General features: G+C 48.3%; 2 protein-coding genes and 1 pseudogene across 2 annotated transcripts; 1 reads left to right on the plus strand and 2 right to left on the minus strand.

Moving 5' to 3' along the window:
* The first annotated feature begins 9,936 nt into the window (after positions 1-9,936).
* On the plus strand, positions 9,937-11,450 carry LOC136466220 (probable indole-3-acetic acid-amido synthetase GH3.4; annotated as a pseudogene).
* Positions 11,451-11,567: 117 nt separating this feature from the next.
* On the minus strand, positions 11,568-12,569 carry LOC136466221 (urea-proton symporter DUR3-like). Its single transcript, XM_066464642.1, has 2 exons — positions 12,471-12,569; positions 11,568-12,335 (listed from the first exon to the last, which is right to left on the minus strand). The coding sequence occupies exons 1-2, from the start codon at positions 12,567-12,569 to the stop codon at positions 11,568-11,570; spliced, it is 867 nt and encodes a 288-aa protein (XP_066320739.1).
* A 3,725-nt stretch (positions 12,570-16,294) lies between these two features.
* Positions 16,295-17,261, minus strand: LOC136464656 (uncharacterized). The gene has a single exon (XM_066463615.1). The coding sequence runs from the start codon at positions 16,993-16,995 to the stop codon at positions 16,597-16,599; it is 399 nt and encodes a 132-aa protein (XP_066319712.1). The 5' UTR covers positions 16,996-17,261; the 3' UTR covers positions 16,295-16,596.
* Positions 17,262-17,598: the final 337 nt, after the last annotated feature.

Consider the following 17,598-nt stretch of genomic DNA (forward strand, 5'->3'; position numbering starts at 1 on the left):
CCACGACCGGTTGACGACGCCCACGTATAGCGCTAGTGATGAACAGGGGCGTGACATGGAGCAATCCCCATCATCATCTATAGGACCAGTGGGACCCATGTAAAAGAGATGAAGGGCACCGCGACCTCGGAGGCCTTCTTCCTCCTCACTTTTCTCTCTCTTTCTTTCTCTCATGTAACCTGTGCCTCCCCCTTCATCTATAAAAGGGGAAGCAGGATGCTCCACGAGGGAGACACTAAACGGCGGAACAAGCTCAACTCCATTCGACCCTTTCACCAGAGACTTGAGACCTACTCCCTCTCTCACCCATTAATAACCCCTACTACAAACTAGTGCCAGTAACACGAGCAGCAACAGATTGGACGTAGGGACATTCCCCTTGAACCAATATAAATTCTTGTGTCCTCCGAGCATACCAAGATGGTGTTGCTTAGCGGATGCACGGTGCTCAGGGACTAGCTATGGGGGTATGACCCCCGGTACCCGTAAGGCTCCACGTCATCCGAGATAGTGGTGTTGCCAACCCATCGTCATCCGACAAGCTTGAAACCACCATTTGCCGTCTTCGAGGGTGAGCGGGACCGCCAATGTTCACCGGCCGCTCTTCTCGACAGGATGATCCTGCCATCTTCCTTCTCTTCAGGGATAGCTCCTCGCTAGCGGGCCACTTCCCTCGAAGTTTCTCACGAACATCTGATGTCCGCTCACCTCTGTCTTCATCATTGTTGTCATCCGAGCTGTCTCCACTAGCCTCCGAGCTGGCTCAACACTAGAGACTGCTCAACCGGCATCAACACCCCTCACCTAGTCCATCGATGGCACGACTGAGAAGTATGCTGCTCGGTATAGCCGATGGATCTTCAAGAGCATGAATGAGTACATTGCAACAAAAACGAATTAGGCCAAACTAATACGAACACTCTTACCTCTGGTCGGAGGTTCCCAACACTAAAGGCCCTATATTGGTCGTCAACCTTGCGGCATCCTATGAGGTTGAACAACACCCCAATCCATCGCTTGACTTCCTCTCGGTCAATCAACTTGGGCATCTCTCAGGTCCCATCAGTATCCCCCCAGAATTCATATGTAGGGTGTGCCCCCTCCTTGCTGGGCTGGCATCACCAAAAAGTAAAGTTTGTCGCCACTATGACCCCATCTACTCTCCTTCGGTCAATTAATGCTAGGAGCTCCCTCACCTTCTCCATTCCACTAGCACTAGGTCTCTTCGACCACCTGCGTTACTCACAGGAATCTTATCAATGTCGCACGCCACATAATGTTCCCCCTGTGGCATGTAGAACCATCGTTGTGCCTAATACTTCATGTTTGTGTTCAACCGGGTAGCGATGTACTATCCAACCATACCATCCCGCAGCTGCAAGTATGCGCTACCCACAACCCTAGATCTAGATCCCCCATAAGATTTCAAACAGAAAAAGTGGCGGAAGAGATCAAAATGTGGGAGAATGCCAAGATAGGCTTCATAGAAATGGATGAAGATAGACACGTGAAGGATAGAGTTCGGGTCTAGATTGCAAAGACTAATGGCTTAATACTCAATCAATCCACGGAGGAATAAATGGATCAGAATGCCAAATCCATGATAGAAATAATCTTCAAACATGACCAATTCATCGCCGCGGGGGGTAGGAGAGCTCTCACCATGAGCAAGACACCATCCCACCATCACCCTATCCGCTAGCACACCATCCACCACCAACTTTTTGAGCGTCGCCTCATTGCTAATGGATCTCACCCATTCCTCGGCGCAATTGAGCTCACACGATGCCCTGCTCGAGCTGCTGCGGCTTCTCTTGGGCCCCATCTTGCCGATCTAAGCAATGGTTGGAGATTACGAGCATGTGGTTGCTAAGATGGCAGAGCAGTTGCCGGGTGATGAGGTACGAGCGCAAGAAAAAAGACAAAGAGGCGAGAGCAAGGTGGAGAATGTGTGCCGGGGCTATGGCACTTTATAACGGTTTGACCCCTGACCCTTTGCCTTCTAGGGATTTTGGGAAACCGCGCCTTACCCGCTGTATTCCCTCCTAAAACCGCCACACGCTGATGGGCCACCAAATGAGCAAGGTGGGCCATGGCGTTAAATCACGTTGAATGCGAAATGACAAAATGAATCTCCAGACTCAGTGTTGGGTCAACAGAATTCGTTATACATCTATGCCAAGATATTTTTCCTTTACCCTGCTACAAGATTTCTTCATCATCTTCCAGCAGGCTCAGGGACTAAGTGTGTACACTTCACCTTGCGATGAATGTACTGGTTCCCTGATTACTCGATCTTTCAGCAATGATAGGGACTACATATTTTTCTTTAACACTGCTATAAAATTCCTTCATCATCTTCTAGCAGGCTCGGAGACTATATTGTGTACAATGCACCTTGCGGTGCATGTACTTTTTCTTCTTCACAGTGTTTCGACTTCGTCAAGTCTCCGCCCATGCTTTGCCCTGATGACCATGTCATCAAGACCATCGCAATTGGCACTTAAGTGTGTACACTTCACTGACCAAGACTTCAAATTTTTTACTTGAGCTCCTTAAAGTGAGTCCAAGCTTGACGCCTAGTTAAACTGGTTGGACGACTGTCTCAGCTGCTCGGACACCCACTTCAACAGCTTGGACGCTCGTTCGAACTGATCGAACGCTTGCTTCAATAGCTCAACCCCTATTTGAACTGGTCGGAAGACTGATCCTAATGAGTTGCTACAAGTTGCACAGCTCGGATGGATGCAAGATGGTGTTGCTTGTAACAGAACCGACCAATTTATAAGAGCACAAGTACAATGGCAGCCCACAAGTGGTCGCACTGTTATACTTGAGCCCATATAAACTCGATAGTCTGTTGAGTACCGCGAAGGGTCTCGATTCAACCAACATACGACCAAGATCATACAAGATTCAACATATATGTCACACGTTACATAAAGTTCACAAATATAGTTCCATATATCAGAGTACGATTAAAAGTTATTACAAACCAAGCTCAGATAAAATAGTAGCGGAAGCGATTAAAGTTTGAAACCAACATCTTCATCATTGTTCAAATATTGTGCCAGCTCATGATCACAATCCCACAAAAGCCTAAGAGAGGGATTAAGAAGAGATGCCTTGCCCAGAGCTCTACTCCTCATCCACGGTGGGACAGAAGCAGTTCTTACAATAGCCATGATAAACTATACCATCTGCAACAATGGGAAATAAACCCTGAGTACAAGAAGGTACTCAACTAGACTTACCTGTCATAAACCAAAAAAAAGTGACTCCAAGGATTATGCACGGCTATATAAGTGGAGCTAGCTTGACAACATTTTTACATAAAAAGCTTACCGATTCAAGTATATAGTTATAATTCAGTCATCAAGTTAATTATAGCTATTCATCTCTAGATTAGAAACTAACCTTTGCCAAGCATGTGGTATATCATTTAGTATTATATAGTAGTAACCATAGCTAGTATAATAATTCTATGTTTATCCGAACCATCATATTACATAACACAGTTACTACGATGAAGGGGCTTCGCTAAGATTCTCACTATCCGAAAGAGATGGTGATTCGAATCGATTGTAACCAGCTGGGTAGTATTCCTAACACAAACCTAGGTCTACCAACCATAGTAGCCTTAGGTCACCTTTGGTACAACTCAGGTCCACATTTCATGGGTTCGATCAGTGTCGCACAATCAGGGACGACCAGCTGCCAGGACGATCAAGACTACCTAGCCCTTGGGCTCATGTTTGGCTCCCTGCACATCCTTACTACTATCTAGAGTACACACTCTTATAGAATGGGGCCCGTCCTAAGTTGAGCTACTTGGGTTTATGGTCGGAACGAGTTATTCGGCCAGCTAAGTGAGAGGCATGCGTTCAAAATGATAAGAGGGTTTCCAACGGTACGGTCCTTAATCAACATAGACGGAATCACATGAGTTAACCCACACATAGACTCCACACAATATCTAGTTACATTATCCTATGGTTCTTTTTCACGATAGCAAATATAGCCAACCATGCTCCGGTATTCACCTATATCTCGCAGGTAACAGGAAATCATCCGACTTCTACCGGTCTAAGCATGGCTAAGCATATATTCGATCCTAGACCTACATAGGGTTTAAAGTATATATATGGATAAGCTAGTTCTATGCATCAAGTATTTCCAATCAACTCTTATAACCTAATGCATCAAATATAAATGACTCAAGTGACATTTTGTAAAACATGGGAGACTTAGATTGCTCTGGGGCTTGCCTTTGAGGAAAGAGGTTGGCCTGTGATCCGAACACTCAGGGAGATCCTCAAGAGTTTGCTCCTCTTCTTCTAGAGCTATGGCCTAAGGTGTCTCCTGCTGTTCCTCCTCTTCTTCTTCGTTGAAATCCAAAAGAGTTATCCCCTCAGACGATCCTATATGCATGATTATGGAATAAGATATCGTGGATGTATATATAACGACATGTATGATATGGTGGGGTATGATGAAATGCATTCTCATAGGTGTTTTCAACAGCATTGTATTAAGGTGATAACAAGTTACATCTTATTTTACTGAGTAGGTGTATATCTCTTCTCTAGTAACTAAACAAATTCTCATCTAAGCAATTTTCTGGACTACAAGACAACAAACACTTGTTTTAATCATAACTAGAGTTATACATATCAAAATAATATGAGTATGGACTTTATGAAAAGCTTATGAAATTACCTACAACTTTCTTATAATCATCTTAATGTGATTTAGCAGTTATCTAGGTCAAAAAATTAATCTTTCAGATCTATTCAGAGAGCAAGCATTTCTGACAGCAGACTTCTAACAGCCAAATTCTCAAACCATAAGGCCTATGACTATAAAAATTTAACACCAAGTAGATAGATAAGTTATCTATAACTTTGTTATTAACAAGTTTCACAGAAAAGGACCACAACAGAAACTATACATGTAGCCATCTAGTTGAATTATAAAGCAATAATTAACTAGTTGCCTATAAACTAATACTTCTAAACCTCACTAACAGTATCAACGGATTATATGCATCACACACACCATAAAAAATATTATGGTTAAGCCTAACTAATTTATTTATATTTATTTATTAATTTCCTTAGATAATAAGGTGATTTATAGAGTAATTATTTCTAGTGCTCAATAAATTCTGATAACATTACAGTAGCCTATAAATGACCCTAGTAGTATATTGTACAAATTTCATGCTATTTGGATAGGTATAGCTACCTCTACAAAAATGACAAGTTATATATGCTTATTTTAGCAAAAATAGTTTAGCATAGTGAAAAGTGTCAAACGACAGATTTAATATTTTTCTTACTTTTCTCCTAGCATGAGAATATTGTGTAAAAAAACTTTATGATCATATGTTATGTCTTTTTACCCCGTTTAATTTCACTAGAAACTAACAATTAATTAGGATTAAATATGAAGACCATATTTCAAGTATGCCTACTGTAGGTTTAGTATTTTTTCTAGATAGAGCATGTCAACACAAGACTAGCAAAATTGAAATCACAATTTTATCACCTTCCTAGCTCAAGTTATGCAATTTACAAGATAGAAACTATTTTAAAAGCACTTATATTGCTCAATTTAATTCTCGTAGAAAAATACCTTAAACAGTCGATTTTATATTTTTTATAAAATAGTACAATTAATGATGAATCTAACAAAATTTAGTTCACTCAATTTGTACATTTCTAGCTCCAGTTATACATTTTTGAAGTTTGCATTCAAATCTATGAAAATAAATCAAGAAAACATTTCAAATACTGACTGACAGATATGACCCGCGGGTCAACGGGACCCACATGTCAGCGACACACAGAGCAGGGGCGCGGCTTGACTGGCGAAAAGCTCGTCGATGGCGAGGTCACCGGCGTCGTGTTCCCCACTCTCTTGCGCACCTACTGGTACCCTAGGTTTGCTTGGAGGATCACCGAAGCTGCCTCGCCGACGAGCATGGTGGCTCAACGGCGGTGCGCGGTGGTGCTCTGACCATCTCTAGTGATGGCATGCTCAGGCGAGCGCGGCTATGACATCTACAAACCCTAGCGAAGCTCTACGACGTGGATCAAGTCACGGTGAAGCGGCGATGAAGCTTGGCCGCGTGCATGGCAGCACGGCAGCACGAGCACGGCGGTGGCACAGTGAGGTTCTGAAGGGAAAGGTGACACAAGCATGCATCCATCTTCCTCGTGAGCTTCATCGTCCTAAGGTTACACCCTAACGCCTAACTGCAAGAGAGAACAGTGACCGGATAGGTGCAACCACGATGACGTGCATGGCGGCAGCGCTCTCGGCTCATGGTTGTGTGGCTCGCGTTTCAGCACCGATGACGCGGTAGCGGCTCAACGAGCTATGGCTATAGCTTCTAGGACCTACGATGAAAATGAATCAAGAGAGAGAGATGGGAGGAGCGGTGGATAGGGCTGGCCACGGTGAGCTCGGAGCTCGGCGGCGCTCCGTGACCATGGCGGCGACGGTGACATAAAATATCACATTACCTGGGCTCTAACGGTGGCAATGGTGGCTCGGGGAGGTAGACGAGATGATGGTGAAGCCGTGAGCAAGATGGATTGGACGGTGGTGTGGTGTGGTTGGCGTGCGAGCGTGGTGGAGCTCGGCAATGGCAATGGCAGAGCTCGGTTTTGTTGTTGCGGGCGCGAGAGCGAGAGAGACGGAGCAAGAGCGAGTGAGGAAGTGAGTGAGGGCAGGGACTCACAGTGGCCTCTTCAGCGTGCGCCTAGCCGCAACGCGGCCCAGCCCCGGTGTGTGCACGCCACACGACGGCCACGGCCTATGGCTGGTCAGCCACGACGCCGGCTGATCCAGTCTGTCTGACAGCGCTACTTTGAGCTCCTAAATCTTCTAATCCATGGCATTTAGCAAAAACTTCGTTAATAGAAATTGTAGAACTATGTGAGTACTACAAAAATGCTTAAAGGAGTTTGGCCTAATTCCCAACGGTTTTCAAACTACAGAGCTCTAAAATGAGGTACTTTGAAACTAAAAACAGCTTCAACACTTAGAAAAAATTTTAAGTCACCAGACAACATTTTGTTGATACTTGTGAGTTCTATTTGACCATGTCAGACACTAAATTAACTCATGACCCTTAAATAAAGTTTGTTACCCATGATGTGAACTACAATTTTTATTTAGGTCACACAACCATGCAAATACTCTAAGCTGCTGTTCAACTTTGGTCAAACTAGTATCATGAAAATAGCATTTCAAAGTAAACCAACACTTAAAAGCAGATTTGGTCTATGTCATGAATATAAACATTGTTCCATTTACCATTCTAGATGTGTCTAAGGTATTTTCATGACCTCACAACCATTTCATACATTGGTCATACATGATTACAAGCATAAGCATATATATAAAATCAACATTTCATGTGATAAGGTATAAGAATGAGATGAAATTTCATATGCTCATGTTTATGAATGCTTGGATGATGCTTGTGCTCATGAAATGCAGGTGCCAAATGCAAAGCTTAACACTGGGGTGTTACATTGCTTAGCGGATGCAAGGTGCTCGGGGACAAGCTGTGGGGGTATGACCCCTGATACCCGTAAGGCTCCACGTGGGCCGAGCCGCTAGGGGAGGCCTAGCCCACAAGACTATGCACGGGTCGCGCTACCGGCCGAGGCCCAGCTCGCAAGACAACGCCACGCGAAGTATGCCGGAGGACGACGTGTTTCACAAGTCAACGTGAAAATCCTCGGTGATCTACAAAATCTGCTCGAATATGATAGATATTGTATGATCTGTAACTTTCTATCTTATAAACCGATCAGAATAGAAATAACCGATCTGTAACCCTACCCCAAGCTATATAAGGCGGGTAGGGACCCCCTCGTTTTTATCGGAACACACACAATATAATCCACAAAGACATAGGACGTAGGGTATTACGTCAAGCCGATGACCCGAACCTGTTTAATCATTGTCTCTTGCGTTCTGTGTCACCATCCGGTCTCCTCACACGCAACTCCACCGATTCATCTACTACCGTGGGCATACCCCTCGGTAGACAGCCGACCAGATTTCGTCGACAAGGGGCAAGCTAACCAAAAGGTGATATGGAAATATTCAAGAACAGTAAGTGGTTTGATGGAAGTATTCATCGGCAGCTAGTGGTTTTTCTTGTTGGGGTGTTTGTACTAGGTGCTATTGTTGGTAGAGATATTTGTTTTTTTTTTTTGCTATTTGGGTCTAGGTCCGAGATGTTCTTAGTTGCTTTAGTTTTCTAGATAGTTGCCAATGCAGTTGTGTTACTAGTTGGGTCGTTTTTCGACCAAGTTGGCTCAGGTTTGAGCAAGTAGTGGGCCAAAGTCGTTAGATGTTCGGGTGGTGTTTCCAAAGTTGGTCAGAATAAGTGGTGCACTCTCCCAGTTGGTGGTTTTTTTACCCGGTTTCCACTAAAAAAACTAGGCTGAACACTTGTATTGTTAATTTCTCCGTCTAATAAAAATCATGGCAAAGCTTTTGCCGTCCCTTCGAAAAAATGTTGTTCTGTCCACAAGTCATTCCTGCGTGTGTTTTAGGACCATTTGTTGTGTGTTGTAATCCTTGGATTTGCGCTAGTTTTGTACTTTAATAACTCTTCTTCCTCTTAATGAAATATGTGCCTCGTGGTACGGTCGAGAAAAAAAACTCTTACACTGTTTTTCTTATCATCTTTGCTTTTCTTTCATCCGGTATCTGCGACAATGTTAATGATCAGTGGGAGGTGTGTGTGTGTGTGACTACGAAATTGACCGGGAGAGGGGCGCTCTATCTAGTGATTAGTGATGGAGCATAGATCCTCCTTGGTGCAATGAGAGGGATAGCTGCTGATGTGATGGCAAAACAAACTGTAGACAGCTAGTAGGGTCTACCAATCCACCACATGGCTTCTGGCAACAGAATTTACAAAGTTTATCACCATTGTCATGAGCAATCATTTTCACTAGGCCATGCTGGATTTTTGTTTAAAAGCTGTTTTTGCAATGACTATGTGAAAGAATAAACGGGTTATGCTTGAAATCAGGAGACTAAATGGCTGTTGTCGTTCACGGAAAGAAGTGATTGCTTGGTGTCTCGAAAGATGAATGCAGGCCGGAAAGGTGCCCTGCTCGTTGCTACTTGCTACGGCTCCTCATCCCGGCACGAGAACGGCCGCTGGACCAAGCCCAACACTGGCAACTGAATTTGGCATTAATGTAAAGAAATGCCATGGATCATGAGGAAGGCAGGTCAGGCTGGGAATGATGAGTAAAACTCAATGTTGATGGCGTTTTGAAGGCCCAAACTGGTGCATCCAGTCAGTGTAGGTGGAATTTGTGAGGGATAGGGTTCAGGTGCTTCTGTCCTTCTGTCGAACTTTGCAAGTTTGTCACTCCACTGAACAAGTTGAAGCCATTGTCTGCCTAGAGAAGACTGAAGCTCGTTGCTGAGTGGGGTTCAGAAAGATTAGGAGAGAGTGCAATAGTATAGCTTCATAGCTTGTTGCTCCCGGTGGACCGAAACTTACATCTGACAGTAAAGTTCAGAAAGATTTGTATAGCTCGTGGGTTAGCCCAATTACATTTAGCAATACGAACGGCGCACTGCAACTCCCGTGCTGTTTTGGCGCGCGAGTGCTCCTTCTTCTCTAGGCGAGCTCACTGCAACTGATTGTAACATGTCTTTTATTATAGAGTTAAATGCACCAGAGATCCATTAACTTGTGAGGAAGTTTCAGTTGAGTCCATCAACTTTCAAAGTGGCTTTTTGAGTCCATAAACTTTTAAAATGGTTCACTGCAGTCCATATCTATTTATTTAACCTTAAATTTAAAGCACATTTGTAGAAAACCCCTTCCCACACGTATGCATGTGCGCAGAGAGCCCTGGACACGCGGAGGATCTGCTCGCCTGAGGCGTCCGGGTTGATGTACGTCCTGTAGATGTCGTAGGTGCAGAGGGAGGAGACGGCCACCAGCTCGGCCGAGCCGGCCGATGTTACAGCCATGAAGAGCATGGTGAGGAGCAGGACGGAGCCGGACTTGCCCATGAGCGCGGTGGCAGTGGCGGGCGGGACAAGCCCCTTGGCCGCCTCGGCTGCCGTGATGGGGAGGTCCAGAGCGAGCGCGCCGAGACCCAGCGAGGTGGCCAGCGAGAAGGGCACAGCCACCCGATCCGCGTGGGCGCCGTCTTCGCCTCGGGCTTCCTCCGCGCCATCCGCTTCCTGGAGCAGCCCAGGCAGCGCCTGTGCCGGGACATCCGCAGCGGCACGCTGGACGCCGAGGCGGTCACGGACCGCGCCGTGCGCGCCGCCGTGGAGCAGCGGGTGCTCCTCCGCGCCGACCCGGCGCTCGCCGACGCCGTCGAGGCCGAGTGCGCCAGGCCGTCGTGGCAGGGGATCATCCGGAGGGTGTGGCCCAACACCAAGTACATCGACGTCATCGTCACCGGCGCCATGGCGCAGTACATCCCGCAGCTGGAGTTCTACGGCGGCGGGCTGCCGCTCACGTGCACCATGTACGCGTCCTCCGAGAGCTACTTCGGCATCAACCTCAACCCCATGTGCAAGCCCAGCGAGGTCACCTACACCCTCATCCCCACAATGTGCTATTTCGAGTTCCTCCCCTTGCCACACCCCGACGATGCCGCCGGCGAGCCCGACCAGCACGACCTCGTGGACCTCGTCGACGTCAAGCTCGGGCACGAGTACGAGCTCGTGGTCACCACCTACTCAGGTTGTACGCACTGTGTGCCTACTGATAGATGACAAGTTCAGTGCTGTGCAGTGACACTAACAACGCTAGCTGTGCAACCGTGTGACCCTCAGGGCTGTATCGCTATCGCGTGGGCCGGGTTCAAGAACCAGGCGCCCATGTTCAACTTCTTGCGCCGCAAGAACGTGGTGCTGAGCATCGACTCCGACAAGACCGACGAGGCGGAGCTGCACGCGGTGGTGAGCGGCGCGGTGCAGCACCTGGCCCCGTTCGGCGCGTCGCTGTTGGAGTACACGAGCTACGCGGACGCCGGGACCATCCCGGGCCACTACGTGCTCTTCTGGGAGCTCCGCCTCCGCGCCGCCGCCGCGGGCGGGGCCGCGACGACGACGCCCGTGCCGGCGTCGGTGTTCAAGGACTGCTGCCTGGCAGTGGAGGAGGCGCTCAACAGCGTGTACCGCCAGGGCCGCGCCGCCGACCGCTCCATTGGGCCACTGGAGATCCGGGTGGTGTCGGACGGCAGCGGGTGGTGTCGAGATCCGCGGACTCGACGTGCATCGGATGGCTGGACACGCAGTGGGCCGGGTCGGTGGTGTACGTGGGGTGCTACCTCGGCCACTGCGGCTGGAACTCCACGCTGGAGGCCATCCAGCACGGGGCGACTTGACCCGGTTCCTGAGTGTCCTGCTGGACAGCGCGCAGCGTGCGGGCGTGACGCTCGTCGTGGAGAGGAGCTGCCCGTTCGACACGCACCGGCTGGTGCTCGCCATGCGCTCGCCGGTGTTCAGGGCCAAGTTCTCCTGGGACAGCAGGGACATCAGCCTCGAGTGGTTCAGGGTCCACGACTGGACAGGCTGCGGCTCATGTGCGAGAGGATGCTGTGGGAGCACGTCCGCACGGACGGCGTAGGGAGCGCGATCTCGATGCTGTCGCTGGTGAACGGCCGCGACAACTGCCGCGAGCTCCAAGACAGGGGGTTGATGCCAAAGACGAGGCCTCCGGAGCTAAGCATGGTGAGGTAGGAGCCCTTGAAGTTGCCGTGCACGGGGCCGCACGCCTGGTCCGAGTGTGAGAGTGGGGCGGAGCAGTCCCGCGCCGCGCTAGCCACGACGGTGAGGTGGTCGTGCACCACCCGGGGGCTGCCGAGCCGGTGACTGGAGGTGTAGACGAGGAAGACGAAGACGACGAGCACGACGTGCACGACGACGGAGTGGATGTAGCTGGCGAGGAACGTGGCCTTGAGGCCGCCCGCGAGCGTGTACACGACGACGCCAAGCGGGATGAGGAAGCTGGCGGCGTAGACGTTGATGCCCGTGAGCGCGTTCGCCACAGCGGAGCCGCCGAGCAGCAGCATGGTCGTGACGATGACGTTGGTGGCGAGGCAGAACACCAGGAACACGGCGTGCGCCTCTCGTCCCCACCGTGCGCGAACGATCTCGCAGACGGTGTGCGCGTTGGGCGCTTTGCGCTTGATCTCGATGGCCATGACTCCGAACAGGAGCACCTGGATGGTGGCGCCGCTGGCGTACCAGAAAGGGCCGCTCACGCCGTACTGCCACGCCACGTTCGAGCTCTGCAGGATTGTTGCCGCCCATGTCCACTGCTCGATTCGACGCGTGATCCATTGATCCATTCCATGAATTCATTAGCTAATTCCAACTGCTAGTATGTGACTGAAATTGAAGACAAACAAATCAAGGGAAATGAGCAAGTGTCAGTAAAGTGAGTATGTTACCTGGGAGACGATGACGCTGGCGATGAGACCAGTCTTGACACTCCGTCCAGCCGTGTTGAACCACTCCGACGTCCGCCTAGGGCATGCATGCACCTGCATGCGTGTGGGAAGGGGTTTTCTATAAATGTGCTTTGAATTTAAGGTTAAATAAATAGGTATGGACTGCAGTGAACCATTTTAAAAGTTTATGGACCCAAAAAGTCACTTTGGAAGTTGATGGACTCAAATGAAACTTCCTTACAAGTTAATGGATCTCTGGTGCATTTAACTCTTTATTATATAATATAAGATCTCTCTTCTGGCAAAAAAAGATGCTAAATTTGATTCAGCCCTCGTTTAGTTGCCGGATTCGGCAGTGGCAACATCACTGAGACAGCACTGTAGCGCATTGTAGCATTTCGTTTGTATTTGGTAATAATTGTCCAATCGTTGACTAATTAGGCTCAAAACGTTCGTCTCGCAAAGTACAACCAAACTGTGCAATTAGTTTTTTATTTCGTCAACATTTAGTACTCCATGCATGTACCGCAAGTTTGATGTGACGGAGAATCTTCTTTTTACATAGGGCTAAAGTTTGCATTTTGGGGTAACTAAACACCCAGGCAATTTGTTAAAAAAAATTCTAGTAACAGCCGCCATTGAGTTCTCTTGTTCATATACGCTTTGGCTTTGAGCCATCACAAGGATTTAATTGTGACGCGATGTGCTCAGATCCTAATATCATTATTATATTGAATCTAATTCAAGTTTATCATGCCTGACTTTATTACAAAGCGTACAATTCAGTACCAAATTGGCATTGCACACGTATGCAGGCACTGGCAAGTCCTCCCTTCCAGAACAGCTAGGAATCCAACGAAACATCTCCACAGACGAACTACAAATGAATGACCAGCACCATCAACACATGACCAAAAGATCACTTGACTCTGCACAAAGTTTACAGACTGGACTTAGGAAAATAAAAACAGGGTCACCACAGGACTTAGCAAGTGGCGAGCAAGCAATCACGCGCACGCACCTGGTGAAGAACGTGCCGCTGTCGCAGCGGTACTCGCGGGTGCCGCAGGTCTTGGCGTGCACCTTGAGCTCGGCCCGGACGGCGTAGCGCTTGCCGCAGCGCGGGCAGGCCCAGCGCTTCTCCCCGTGCTTTCGGCAGAAGTGCTTCTTGATCCCGGTGAGGGCGCTCGCGCCGGGGAGTGGTGCACGCAGCCGGGCTCGGGGCACACGTAGACCCAGCGGCGCGGCGGGGCCGCGCCCGGCCCGCGCTGCCGCAGCCGCCAGGGGAGGTTGTGGCCGCGGCGGTGTAGCTGCAGGTTCGGTCCCGCTGGAAGCCCTTGCCGCACACCTCGCACACGAAGCGGTTCGTGGCCAGCAGCGTCCCCGGCGAGAGCGCGATCACCTCGGCGTCCGGATCTGCGGCCGCGGACGGGCAGCGGGCGGCGGTCAAGCAAGCAAGCAAACCGTCAGAGCACGCACGCGGGCGCGGAGGTAGTAGCAGTAGTACGCACGCACGCACACCAACCCCAAAGCAACCGCGGGCACATACAGACCTGGCGTCCCGGGGAGGTTCGCTTCTTTTTCACCGGAGCCGGCGCCGCAGCCGCCAAGGGCACCGCCTCCGCCGGCGACTCCTGCTCGGGCCCCGCCTCCGGGTCCGTCGGGTGCATCGCCGGCTCTCGATCAGTCGCCCGCTCCGTCCCAGCACCTGGCCCGCGCCTCACTGACTCAATCTGCAGGATGCCTGGCGCCGCCGCCGTCCGCCGCCGCCTCTCCGGTTCCTGACAAATGTGACTACGAGACGAGAGGAGAAATGATTCGGGTTGGGGTGAGCGGCAGATGGGAACGACTGGGCTGCGCCTGGGCCTGGACTTGGATATGGGTACCCACATGCTTTAAGATGCGTGCAACTGTTGAAAAGAGGATCACCGGAGCAAAACTCTATAATGGCCCGGTTCGCGTGTCCTTAAATTCGACTTAATCCGCTTCTTTTTTTCATCTGTTTTTCTCTCTCACATTCCTCCAGATTCATTCTAAATTCCTCCGAGCAAACGGGGCCAATATAAGATCTCTTTTCTGCAAAAAAAATGCTAAATTTGATTCAGGCAAAAATTTTAAAAAAAATAAAAAATTCTAGTAACAGCCGCCATTGAGTTCGATTGTTTATATGCACTTTGGCTTTGAGCCGCAAGGATTTAATTTTGACACCATGTGCTCAGATCCTAATATCATTATTATATTGAATCTAATTCTAACGGAATCACGAAAACCATGCGGTTTGTTGAGAGATTTGGGCCTTGTTTAGTCACTCCTCCTAAAGTCTACTCCCTATCCCATCAAATATTTGGACATATACATGGAGTATTAAATATAGACTAAAAAATAACTAATTGTACAGTTTACGACTAATTTGCGAGACAAATCTTTTAAACATAATTAGTTCATGATTTAACAATGTGATGCTACAGTAACACATGTCATGATTTAACAATGTGATGCTACAGTAACACATGTGCTAATGGCAGATTAACTAGGCTTAATAAATTCGTCTCGCAGATTATTGACAAATTCTATTATTTTTTTTTGTTAGTATCTGAATATCCTATGCAACATCTCGTATAATATATATTTCAAAATTTTACACCAACATTTAAGCAAGGCCTTAGACTCCCTACTGATTGGTAGAGTCTGTGTCCCCTGTCACGTCACTTGTTGATGATGATTTTATTTGCAAATAAAAATAAGAATCGTCTCGGTCCTTCGCTTCTCTCTCAATCTCTCGAGTCCATTTTGCAATCGTTCGAAATGTGCAGTTGTGTCCAACATGCATAAAGTTGCAGTGTTTGTTTCGTAGTGCTCGTGTTGATTCCTTGGTGGATTATCGGTGTTGCCGTTGTATTATTGAAACTCTTTCCGATCCTATCTACCACATGTTTATAGGAAAGAAAAATGATGTACTTGTCGGAGCGAATGGTCATTATCTTTCCCATCAGGCGGTTGGTTTGGTTTGATCAACAAATTCTACTCCTAGTGTCCATATACATGGTTCAACAAGACAGTCGTGGCGACATGAGCCACAGGATCTTTGAAAGGAAAGATGCCAACCCATCAACAAATGTGTCTGTTGTCGCCTCTCCGAGGGAGGAAGACAGCGGTGGCAACGTTTTTCATTTCAGATTTCACCGATGAGCATTCAGTTTAATACAGGGGGTTTAAAGCTTTTCAAGTTAGCAAGGCGATCATGCGTAAGTCATAAACAATTAATAAAGAGTAAAAGAGAGCGAAATGGGGAGTATATGTAGTATATAGCTGATTAAAAACAAAATGATAAAGTCATAATAATCCCAAGTTTATAGAGTCTACACCAGTCATCAATTAATCGAGAGTGCAAAGCATGAAGTAATACAAAACTAATATAAGTTTTGTTGCTTTTTTTCCCCTAGAGCAAGGCTCGTTTGGCTCACGAGCAGTTCGAGAGCTAACTCGAGTTGGCTCATTATAGCTAACGAGATAAAATCTTGACTTAGCTTGATTCAGCTCGTTATGATAACAAGCTGAGTCGAGCCGACTAACGAGCTTCAATTTTTTCGTCTAGCCTTATATATAGGACAAATAAGAAAAACAGAGCGTGTGTAGTACTGCACGGCGTACAACGCGTCTATAATTAGTGTACGTATATTATTGCAGGACACGAAGGAAAAAAAATGGCGTTCTTCTAGTACTACGCAGCGTGCGATGAATATGAAGGCATCGATAGAGAACTCTTTTTTCTTCTTCTTCTTTTTATTAGAAAAAAATGTCAATCATTAGAAACGTACGTATAGGAAATATGTATTATTATCAAGCAAATCTGAAACAAAGAGTTCTATTTCTTTTATTTGTTTGTGTACTCTTTCTGATTCTTGAGATCGATCCAGAAAGATGCCATACAGTACACGTGGAGAGATGAACAAGATTTGGCGTGCTAATTGTTAGCAAAGAACACGGCAGACGAAGGAGATGGAGGAAAAGCGAGCAATAGAAAACGAGAGAGAGAGCGATCGAGAGAGATTGGCTCTATACAAGCAGACCTCTATACGGGCTCGCCGCATGCATGCAGCCGGCCAGCCGTGACCATGAGAGCTCATCAGAGGCCGACGGTGACGACCGGCGCGAACGCGGTGCCGAAGGCGCAGTCGGCGCCGGCGGTCGGCCCGCGGAGGGAGCTGATGACGGCCGCGCCCTCGAGGAGGTCGTTGATCGCCGTGGCGTAGTAGGCGCGCAGCTGCCGCAGCGTGCGCCTGTACAGCACGGCCAGCCACCGCATCCGGAGCCGTCGGATCGCGCCAAAGAGCCTCCTTTTCCCACCGAGCCTGGCCACGGCCATCTTCTTCTTCTTCTTCCTTCTTGGCCCCGTCGGCAACAGCGGCGACGCTTCGGCTCCACCCGCCGCTCTCGCCACCGGCCTCCGCGGCACCCGGAACATCATCGGCCGCCGCGGGGCGACGCGGGCCGCCGCAACGAGCTGCTGGTCGTCGTCCCCCATCAGATCAGCGCGTGCTCTCCCCTCTCTCCCGCTTGGCTGTGCTTGCCCTGCAGGCAAGGCAAGGAGGAGGAGGCTAGCTAGCTATCAGTTGAGAGCTAATGGACAATGGCATGTGATGGTAGGACCGTGATTTGTGCGGGAGTATGAGTAGTTTATAGGATACTGTTAATCACTTAAGCTTGGAGGGCATTGTTTATAGCGTGGGAGGCTCTGGGCGGCCGGTGTGGATGCTGGATGGCTACTTTGCTCTCGGGAAATGGTAAGGTCAGAGAGGGCGCCGGGCTATATACTGCTGATAGCCTGCTATTACCAGCTCAATAAGCAAGAAATAAAACTAGGAAAGCACCTTGCGTAAACATGCAGGACTTAGCTAGTTTTTTTTTATTTTTTTTGCGAGAAATAAAGCTAGTAGTTTTGTTTCTTGTTACCAGTAAGTAGATAGGTAAAGAAGTGGGTTAATCTTAAGATCAGGTTGTGGTCTACATGCACTGTGCACCGAACATTCAGCTTTCAACCGAACATTCAGCTTTCAGTTGTGCTGCTGCATGCTGCGTGTGGGAGAGGGATGTTCTCAGTGTATACGTTGACAGACAGCGACTGCTT

The sequence above is a fragment of the Miscanthus floridulus genome, chromosome 7 (genome assembly GCF_019320115.1).
Source record: "Miscanthus floridulus cultivar M001 chromosome 7, ASM1932011v1, whole genome shotgun sequence".
In the NCBI taxonomy this organism is placed as follows: Eukaryota; Viridiplantae; Streptophyta; class Magnoliopsida; order Poales; family Poaceae; genus Miscanthus; species Miscanthus floridulus.

Coding starts and splice junctions, on each gene's coding strand:
- LOC136464656 (XM_066463615.1), bottom strand. CDS start 16,995: ATGGGGGACGACGACCAGCAGCTCGTTGCGGCGGCCCGCGTCGCCCCG.
- LOC136466221 (XM_066464642.1), bottom strand. CDS start 12,569: ATGCAGGTGCATGCATGCCCTAGGCGGACGTCGGAGTGGTTCAACACG. Junction 12,336..12,470: donor CCAGCGTCATCGTCTCCCAG/GTAACATACTCA, acceptor CGAATCGAGCAG/TGGACATGGGCGGCAACAAT.